This window comes from Ranitomeya imitator, chromosome 1 (assembly GCF_032444005.1).
Source record: "Ranitomeya imitator isolate aRanImi1 chromosome 1, aRanImi1.pri, whole genome shotgun sequence".
Taxonomy (NCBI): Eukaryota; Metazoa; Chordata; class Amphibia; order Anura; family Dendrobatidae; genus Ranitomeya; species Ranitomeya imitator.
Window position 1 is genome coordinate 111,777,311 of NC_091282.1, and position 10,692 is coordinate 111,788,002.

At 44.6% G+C, this 10,692-nt stretch overlaps 1 protein-coding gene across 1 annotated transcript in view; it reads left to right on the top strand.

Moving 5' to 3' along the window:
* Positions 1-7,663, top strand: part of LOC138657634 (uncharacterized) — a 31,103-nt gene extending 23,440 nt beyond the window's left edge. Inside the window, exons 3-5 of the mRNA XM_069745368.1 lie at positions 3,840-4,008; positions 5,488-5,614; positions 7,164-7,663. Of these exons, the coding sequence (XP_069601469.1) occupies positions 3,840-4,008; positions 5,488-5,614; positions 7,164-7,446 (579 nt within the window). The 3' untranslated portion in view covers positions 7,447-7,663. The remainder of the gene's footprint in view (positions 1-3,839; positions 4,009-5,487; positions 5,615-7,163) is intronic.
* Positions 7,664-10,692: the final 3,029 nt, after the last annotated feature.

Consider the following 10,692-nt stretch of genomic DNA (forward strand, 5'->3'; position numbering starts at 1 on the left):
AGTTATATCCTCCTTCTTCTCATCACGCTTCCTAAAGCTCAATGTGGACAAAACAGAACTCATCATCTTTCCTCCATCTCACCTAACTCCCCTAGCTGATCTATCACAATAAAGTTTTCCCCTGTACTGCAAGTCCACTGCCTAGGAGTTACCCTCGACTCTGCCCTGTCCTTCAAACAACACATCCAACCTCTTTCCACCTCTTGCCGCCATTTCAAAAGTATTTCCAAAATCCGTCCCTCAACCATTGTTCTACTGAAATCTTACTGCATGCCCTCATCATCTCTGTTATGAATAGGTAATTCAGAACCACAATGGACCTTGAAGTTCAGAGCACACAAAGTGACCTGACAATAACCAAAAAACATAGGACGAGCTCTGAGACATGGGAACTCTGCTGACCGCAATCCCTAATCCTATAACACCACACTAGAGGTAGCCGTGGATTGCGCCTAACGCTCCCTATGCAACTCGGCACAGCCTGAGAAACTAGCTAGCCCTGAAGATAGAAAAATAAGCCTACCTTGCCTCAGAGAAATTCCCCAAAGGAAAAGGCAGCCCCCCACATATAATGACTGTGAGTTAAGATGAAAATACAAACACAGAGATGAAATAGATTTAGCAAAGTGAGGCCCGACTTACTGAATAGACCGAGGATAGGAAAGATAGCTTTGCGGTCAACACAAAAACCTACAAACAACCACGCAGAGGGGCAAAAAGACCCTCCGCACCGACTAACGGTACGGAGGTGCTCCCTCTGCGTCTCAGAGCTTCCAGCAAGCAAGAAAAACCAATAAAGCAAGCTGGACAGAAAATATAGCAAACAAAAGTAACAAGCAGAACTTAGCATATGCTGGGCAGAGAGGCCACAGGAACGATCCAGGAGGAAGCAAGACCAATACTAGAACATTGACTGGAGGCCAGGATCAAAGCACTAGGTGGAGTTAAATAGAGCAGCACCTAACGACTTAACCTCATCACCTGAGGAAGGAAACTCAGAAGCCGCAGTACCACTCACATCCACCAACGGAAGCCCATAGACAGAATCAGCCGAAGTACCACTTGTGACCACAGGAGGGAGCTCGACCACAGAATTCACAACACATCTCTACTTCAATATCCTCCTCTGTGACCTCCCTCCTAACACACTTGCACTTTACCAGTCTGTCCTTAACTCTGCTGCATGACTAATCCACATCTCGCCTCTATTCCTCAGCTTCTCCCCATTGACTTACAAAGCCGTCCATAATCTGTCTCCTCTGTATATCTCCAAACTAATCTCCAGTTACCTTCCAACACATAATCTCTGTTCCTCTCAAGACCTTCTTTTCTCCTCCACAATTATACGTTTCCTCACCCAATCACCTCCAAAACTTCCCTCAAAGATCCTTCATACTATGACATGCCGTGTCCCAACACGTCCAATTAGCCGCCAGTTTTGGAACTTTCAGACGGAACTTAAAAACGCATCTCTTCAAGAAAGCTTACAGCCTGCAATAACCCCTGTATCACCTCACCACTACCGAGGCTGCCTCAACCCCCCATCCTTCTGTCTCCTTTCCCATTAACCGGTAGAATGTAAGCCCGTAAGGGCAGGGCCCTTTCCCCTCTGTACCTGTCATTGTTAGTTTGTTAACTGTAATTTATATCTGTATTTTGTATGCAACCCCTTCTCCTGTACAGCACCATGAAATCAATGGTGCCCTAAAAACAAATAATAATAATAATGGGAATTCCCTTTTAAATATTGACAATTTTATGCACAAAATATTGGTACATGCAAACGGGATGGCTTTTTGTATTTGCCGCAAATTACATAGCAGTACTGATATGATCTAAACCGTTTATTCTCTGTCCAAGAGATGCTCTGGACTGTAAAGGTACCGTCACACTCAGCAACTTTGCAAAGAGAACGACAACAATCTGTGAAGTTGCAGCGTCCTGGATAGTGATCTCGTTGTGTTTGACACGCAGCAGCGATCTGGATCCCGCTGTGCCATCGCTGGTCGGAGCTAGAAGTCCAGAACTTTATTTTGTTGCCAGGTCGGCGTGATTCGTCATGTTTGACAGCAAAAGCAACGATGCCAGCAACGAGCATAGGGCCCCTAGATGTGTGTCGGATCGGTACACTCCGGCTGTTTGACATGGAGCTAACAACCAGTGAGAACGATAAGTGAGTCGCCGTTACATCACTGGATCGCTCCTGCATCGTTCTGGAGTTGCTGTGTTTGATGTCTCTACAGCGACCTAAACAGCGACGCTCCAGCGATCTAGTTTAGGTTGGCTCGTTGTCTATATCGCTGCAGCGTCGCTGAGTGTGACGGTACCTTTAGGGCTCCATACACATTAGACTAGATTATCTAGGCTAGATTGGTTGGCAGTCTACTGTGTATGGGGCCTCTGGACTCTTTCACGTGAGTTGATGGGGGAGAGAAGAATTCAGCATGTTGGATTTCCAATGGCTGATCCTTTTGTTCTCCTGGAGATAAGCTGCAACCAGAAGAATCTAGCAGCTTCTCGCTCATAGACAAGACTAGAGTTCTCAACAGAGTACGTATGGGGTAGTTCAGAGATATAGCTATCAAATATGTATATGTATGGGGTCCTTTAGGGCTAAGACAGAAAGAGAAATTTGCTGTCATGTTCTAATACAGTGTTCCCCAAGTCCGGTCCTCAAGAGCCACCAACAGGTCATGTTTTCAGGATTTCCTTAGTATTGCACAGGTGATGGAATTATTGCCTGTGGAGGTGATGCAATTATCACCTGTGCAATACTAATGGCCCCTTCACATTAAGCGACGCTGCAGCGATACCGACAACGATCCGGATCGCTGCAGCGTCGCTGTTTGGTCGCTGGAGAGCTGTCACACAGACCGCTCTCCAGCGACCAACGATGCCGGTAACCAGGGTAAACATCGGGTAACTAAGCGCAGGGCCGCGCTTAGTAACCCGATGTTTACCCTGGTTACCATCCTAAAAGTAAAAAAAACAAACAGTACATACTTACCTACAGCCGTCTGTCCTCCAGCGCTGTGCTCTGCACTCCTCCTGTACTGTCTGTGTGAGCACAGCGGCCGGAAAGCAGAGCGGTGACGTCACCGCTCTGCTTTCCGGCTGACCGACGCTCACAGTCAGTGCAGGAGGAGAGCAGAGCACAGCGCTGGAGGACAGACGGCTGTAGGTAAGTATGTACTGTTTGTTTTTTTTACTTTTAGGATGGTAACCAGGGTAAACATCGGGTTACTAAGCGCGGCCCTGCGCTTAGTTACCCGATGTTTACCCTGGTTACCAGTGAAGACATCGCTGAATCGGTGTCACACACGCCGATTCAGCGATGTCTACGGGGAGTCCAGCGACCAAATAAAGTTCTGGACTTTCTTCCCCGACCAGCGACAGCACAGCAGGGGCCTGATCGCTGCTGCCTGTCACACTGGACGATATCGCTAGTGAGGACGCTGCAACGTCACGGATCGCTAGCGATATCGTCTAGTGTGACGGTACCTTTAGGAAATACTGAAAACATGACCTGTTGGTGGCTCTTGAGGACCGGACTTGGGGAACACTGTTCTAATCCATGATTATATGACCCTTGTAGCATGGTGGATTGTCCTGCAGAAAGCATTCTTTTACTGTAGGGTAAACATCTGTCATGAAGGGATGAACTTGGTGGCCAATATGCTTAGATATGCCCTACTGTCTCTCTAAATGTATGACAGAACATAAAGGGTGGCAAAAAAAACATTTCATACACTTGAACTTGACAAGTTCGTTATTTTACATGAATTCTCTATGTAAACCAATATTTTTTACCTTATCTATCTATGTCTTACAAAATAAAGCTCGAGGAGTCTTCAGATCGAAAAGTTGCCAAACTTATTGACGTGCTAAAAAGCAAGGACCATCACATGTTCACATCCTTCTGTGCTGTACTTCATGAGACTGGTCACCATCACCTCGCACAAGTTTTACAGACAGCAATAAATAACAAAACACCTTTGTTACCTGAAGGTAAGATGACCTTTTTTGAGAAGTAGACCCTCATCTTGGAAACTGTTTATAAAGTGACCTCAGATGCTGTGACCAGAGCTGGATTTAGGGGGGCTTGACCCGTGTCACCACACACTCTGGCCGAGCGAAGGGAATGCCAGGTCTGTCTTCCCAACAAAGACCCTATCATCTGCACTTTCACACTGTACAAGGAGAAGTAAGCAACTTTTAGCAAACAGCTATAATAAAGGTACCGTCACACTGAACGATATCGCTAGCGATCCGTGACGTTGCAGCGTCCTGGCTAGCGATATCGTTCAGTTTGACAGGCAGCAGCGATCTGGATCCTGCTGTGCCATCGTTGGTCGGTGCAGAAAGTCCAGAACTTTATTTCGTCGCTGGACTCCCTGCAGACATCGCTGAATCGGCGTGTGTGACGCCGATTCAGCGATGTCTTCACTGGTAACCAGGGTAAACATCGGGTTACTAAGCACAGGGCTGCGCTTAGTAACCCGATGTTTATCCTGGTTACCAGGGGACCGGCATCGTTGGTCGCTGGAGAGCGGTCTGTGTGACAGCTCTCCAGCGACCAAACAGCGACGCTGCAGCGATCGGGATCGTTGTCTGGATCGCTGCAGCGTCGCTAAATGTGATGGTACCTTAACACTTGATTCTTGATGGGTAACAACATGTGAAGAAGCTTCTGTTGTCTGGTTAGAAGATGTTGGGCTGTTGGAAAGGGACACGAAAAAACCCTGAAACATTCAGCACGGTGCCATCTAAGGCAAGTCCCGGTTGTGCTTAAGGGCGTGTCTATTTAGAAACCTATTTTCATGTACCTTTTAAGAGTTAATAGAGGAATTCCCTGTTCCTCATCTATCAGTCAGGGTGAAGAGCAGATACAAAGAGCGACACGTGCTTGTAATTTTAATTATTTATGAAGGATCATTTTCAAACATTCTTTGCCTCTAAATCTCTTTGATATTAATACACACAGATGGAAATAGATGGGTGTAAGTTGTTTTTTTAACCCAACGTGGAAACCCCTATGTTGTATTTTTTTGCAGATGAGAATTGATTTAAATACTTTGTTATAACTACATGTGGCAAAACTCATTGGATAAGTGTGAACCAAACACCCTGTTCAGTGGAATGGGTGTCTCCTAACCATCTCACCAATGGCAGATGTCAGAGGAAAGAAGGATCAGGCATGTCTGATTTCAACATGCCTGATTCTTTGCACAAGTACAGGAAAATCCACTGCCAGAAGAGTATGTGAATGACAAATTCCTCTCCCCCCATTGAATAAACATACACAGTCAATCGGCCCAAGGGTGCAAGCACATAGAGGGGGGTTGCAGGCATAGCTACTGGAAGAACAACAGTTAGATTGACTGAGTAGTCAGAGGACTATTTGTCTGCTTATGGTGGCTGAAGGGCTTTCTTATTGTGTGGTAAATGGTAATACATTTTTTTTTTGCATTCATGTTTTCTCCTAAGTATCACAACATAAACACGCCCTAAGTGAATCCATTATGCTGCATAAGGAATATGACAAGAAACTCAAAGAAGAAAATATGCAGCTGAGGAGGAAAATTCAAAGGATGCAAAGCAAATTCATGACCAAGTACGTCATCGTGCTACACATCATAATGTCAATGTAAAGCTCCAATTCTGACCCCATTGTGCAGTCAATGAATGTTGTAATCGAGTCTTGTAAAACAAATTCACCATATATCTGTTACTTCTCAATTCTCTCTGGTTTGAGTGGGAAAGGCTTTCATCTGTCCTGTGATAACGATCAGCTGGAGCAGCAGAAAATAACTTTTCCTCAGGAGGGAAATCTAGCGCTTTAAGTTCATTGATCTCAATGAATTTTTCCAGTGAACAGTCAACAAATCAAAGTGGATCATTTCAAATCATTAGGGGTTGTCTACACTGGATTGAGAGTTGTGCTGGTTTGGTATCGTCCAATAATAATAACAAGCAATTCACAATTAATTAGTCTATGATCCCTATAAAAAGGTCTTTCAGACAATAAGCAGACAAGTTGGGGTATTTCTCTAGCAGAGGCTACTTTTGTATCACACAGCCAATTAATCGGTGACCATATATATATATATATATATATATATATATATATAACATATCATATCAAACACTGGAGAACTCTGTTTAGAATAACAATACAAAATCGTTATTACATACAATAACAACAATTTTTATAAAAACACATAAGGGTTGACACATAATGGGACAACACATAGTGCACTCTGGTACAGAAGTGGTATCGATTCACTCAACGAAGAATATTATTTTATTACATTACATAGAAGGTACATTTTCTCTATAGATCATATAGTATGTCTTCATATTGAATTGGAAGATTCAGGGTATAGCTTTACACAAACATTTGTAACAGTAGAAAACAATTTTTTTTATATAAAATCATAGAGCTGTTTGTTCAAAATAGTGAAAACGGGGGGAAGTTTAATTACCCACTTCATAAAAAGGTTTCCTGTATGTGTGTTGTGAACAGTGCCATTTAATATATATTTAATATATATTTAATGAACAGTGCTACTTTATATATCAAATAGAGTAAATCTACCTCTTGGCAAAATGAATGAGGTGCATCAGAAAAGAGACATTCAACGTGCAGTAGTGCATGTAAAGATGCTTCAATAGTGCAGGGCAGCCATTACAATCAAACACAGACACAAGCATGATATTTACCACATTTGTTTTTTTTTGAACATCCCTTTCAACTTCTAAAGAACAGATATGTGTGTCTGGATACCCTAAACATAGTACCCACATGTCTATATCCTGAGAGACAAAATTGAAAATGTTTCTGAACACAAACCCTATCAATCCACTTTTAATGGTTGGTCTTTCCCTAGAGCAGATATGGCTGGTTCACATAAGAAACTAACACCTTCTTAACAATTTAGGAAGATTTAAGGGCGATAAGAATGGATTAGCTTTCACCTGTAGGTTCACATATCTGCCTTATAATTTATTATTGTGACAGAAATTAGACTTTCGTATGACCCCTACGACTAACCGTCATATCAGATGATGCCTTATATAGAAACCCGAACTAACATTTCATCAGCTGCATTTTATATTGTTACTTCTGTATTACAATTGTCTGTATATTAATGGACTTACAGATTGCAAGATCTTGAGGAGAAGATAACTCTAGCCAAATGGGAACGTGACCTTGCCATAAAAGAGAAGAACATTCTGCACAATGAAAATGAAGCACTGCAGAACCTCAACTCCGAACTTCAAGCCCTTGTCAGGAAACTGGAGGAAACCGCCTTCCGTTCTGACCTAAGAAACCTAAGGACTCACCATTCCAACATGAAAGATCTTGGGTTCAGTGTGGACTACCTGAAAGAAAAATCTAGAAGGTTCTATCCTGAGACTCACTTAGGTCTTGTGTATAGGTGAATGCTAGTTATCGTACTGCAACATTTCCAAGATCCCAGTGATGGTTCTATATGCGTGAGACGGTGTTTTATGGATTTGTTTTAAAGTAAATGACATTTAATGGATTAAAATACAGTAAATCAGCCAATTTTATACAAATTAATATTTATATTACTGTAGATTTTAATTTTTATGACCAAAATTTTTGTTTTGTTAAATTCTCTAGAATAAATTCCCTAAGAAACAGAGAATTGGTCAAAGAGCCTAAAATGTATACGTAATAGCTAGGAGTTCCTATAAAGAAAAAGAATCCTTGCTCTTAAAGGAAATGTGTCATCCACAGTGCTTTACAGACAGTAGTGAAGGGTCTAGGTGTATGGTCTCCTGTTAGTCCTCCCTACAGCAAATACAATCTAGAAAGTACAATGGTGAAGGGTCTAGAGCAGGGATGGGCACATGAGAGATTGATGGTTGTTGAGGGCCGTACCAACAGGTCTAACTAAATTCTGCTCATTATTTTATATAAATTTATATCACTCGAGTAGAAGTGTGCTGATTAATACATGTTAAAATAGGGTTTATCATAACATTTATTCTTATCACCAGAAGCTAACTAAAACCATGTAAATTAACCCCTTCCCGACCTTTGACGCATACGCTGCGTCATGAAAGTCGGTGCCATTCCGACCCATGACGCAGCATATGCGTCATGGAAAGATCGCGTCCCTGCAGATCGGGTGAAAGGGTTAACTCCCATTTCACCCGATCTGCAGGGACAGGGGGAGTGGTAGTTTAGCCCAGGGGGGGTGGCTTCACCCCCTCGTGGCTACGATCGCTCTGATTGGCTGTTGAAAGTGAAACTGCCAATCAGAGCGATTTGTAATATTTCACCTAAAAAAATGGTGAAATATTACAATCCAGCCATGGCCGATGCTGCAATACCATCGGCCATGGCTGGACACACTAATGTGCACCCACCCCACCCCTCCGATCGCCCCCCCAGCCCCCCGATCTGTGGTCCGCTCCCCTCGGTCCTGTGCTCCGCTCCCCCGTCCTCCTGCCCGCTCCCCCCGTGCTCCAATCAAACCCCCCCGCACTCCGATCCCCCCCCCGCACAGCGATCCCCCCCCCGCACAGCGATCCCCCACCCCGTGCTCCGATCCACCCGCCCGCACAGCAATCCCCCACTCCATGCTCCAATCCACCCCCCCGTCTTCCGATCCACCCCCCCGTGCTCCGACGCCCCCCCCGTGCCTTGATTTCCCCCCCCCTTATACTTACCTGGCTTCCCGGGGACCGTCCGTCTTCTTTCCTGGGCGCCGCCATCTTCCAAAATGGCGGGCGCATGTGCAGTGCGCCCGCCGAATCTGCCGGCCGGCAGATTCGTTCCAGAGTGAATTTTGATCACTGAGATATAACCTATCTCAGTGATCAAAATAAAAAAAAAAGTAAATGACCCCCCCCCCCCCCATTTGTCACCCCCATAGGTAGGGACAATAAAAAAAATAATTTTTTTTTTCCACTAAGGTTGGGGTAAGAACTAGGGTTAGGGGTAGGGTTAGGGGTAGGGGTAGGGGTAGGGATAGGGTTAGGGGTAGGGTTAGGGGTAGGGTTAGGGGTAGGGGTAGGGTTATGGGTAGGGTTAGGGGTAGGGTTAGGGTTTCGGTATGTGCACACGTATTCTGGTCCTCTGCGGATTTTTCCGCTGCGGATTTGATAAATCCGCAGTGCTAAACCGCTGCGGATTTATGGCGGATTTACCGCGTTTTTTCTGCGCATTTCAATGTGGTTTTACAACAGCGATTTTCTATTTGAGCAGTTGTAAAACCGCTGCGGAATCCGCAGAAAGAAGTGACATGCTGCGGAATGTAAACCGCTGTGTTTCCGTGCAGTTTTTCTGCAGCATGTGTACAGCGATTTTTGTTTCCCATAGGTTTGCATTGAACTGTAAACTCATGGGAAACTGCTGCGGATCCGCAGCGTTTTCCGCAGCAAGTGCACAAACCTTTAGAATTAGGCTTTGTGCACACGGTGCGGATTGGCCACTGCGGATCCGCAGCAGAGTTCCATCAGGTTTACAGTACCATGTAAACATATGGAAAGCCAAATCCGCTGTGCCCATGGTGCGGAAAATACCGCGCGGGAACGCTGCGTTGTATTTTCCGCAGCATGTCAATTCTTTGTGCGGATTCCGCAGCGTTTTACACCTGTTCCTCAATAGGAATCCGCAGGTGAAATCCGGACAAAAAACACTGGAAATCCGCGGTAAATCCGCAGGTAAAACGCAGTGCCTTTTACCCGTGGATTTTTCAAAAATGGTGCGGAAAAATCTCACACGAATCCGCAACGTGGGCACATAGCCTTAGGGCTAGGGTTGGGTTGGAATTAGGGTTGTGGTTAGGGTTAGGGGTGTGTTGTGGTTAGGGGTGTGTTGGGGTTAGGGTTGTGATTAGGGTTATGGCTACAGTTGGGATTAGAGTTAGGCGTGTGTTGGGGTTAGTGTTGGAGTTAGAATTGAGGGGTTTCCACTGTTTAGGCACATCAGGGGGTCTCCAAACGCAACATGGCGCCACCATTGATTCCAGCCAATCTTGTATTCAAAAAGTCAAATGGTGCTCCCTCACTTCCAAGCCCCGACGTGTGCCCAAACAGTGGTTTACTCCCACATATGGGGTACCAGCATACTCAGGACAAACTGCGCAACAATTAATGGGGTCCAATTTCTCCTGTTACCCTTGAGAAAATAAAAAATTGCTTGCTAAAACATCATTTTTGAGGAAAGAAAAATGATTTTTTATTTTCACGGCTCTGCGTTGTAAACGTCTGTGAAGCACTTGGGGGTTCAAAGTGCTCACCACATATCTAGATAAGTTCCTTGGGGGGTCTAGTTTCCAAAATGGGGTCACTTGTGGGGGGTTTCTACTGTTTAGGCACACCAGGGGCTCTGCAAACGCAACATGACGTCCGCAGACCATTCCATCAAAGTCTGCATTTCAAAAGTCACTACTTCCCTTCTGAGCCCCGACGTGTGCCCAAACAGTGGTTTACCCCCACACATGGGGTATCAGCGTACTCAGGAGAAACTGGACAACAACTTTTGGGGTCCAATTTCTCCTGTAACCCTTGGGAAAATAAAAAATTCTGGGCTAAAATATTATTTTTGAGGAAAGAAAACGTATTTATTATTTTCACGGCTCTGTGTTATAAACTTCTGTAAAGCACTTGGGGGTTGAAAGTGCTCACCACACATCTAGATAAGTTCCTTTG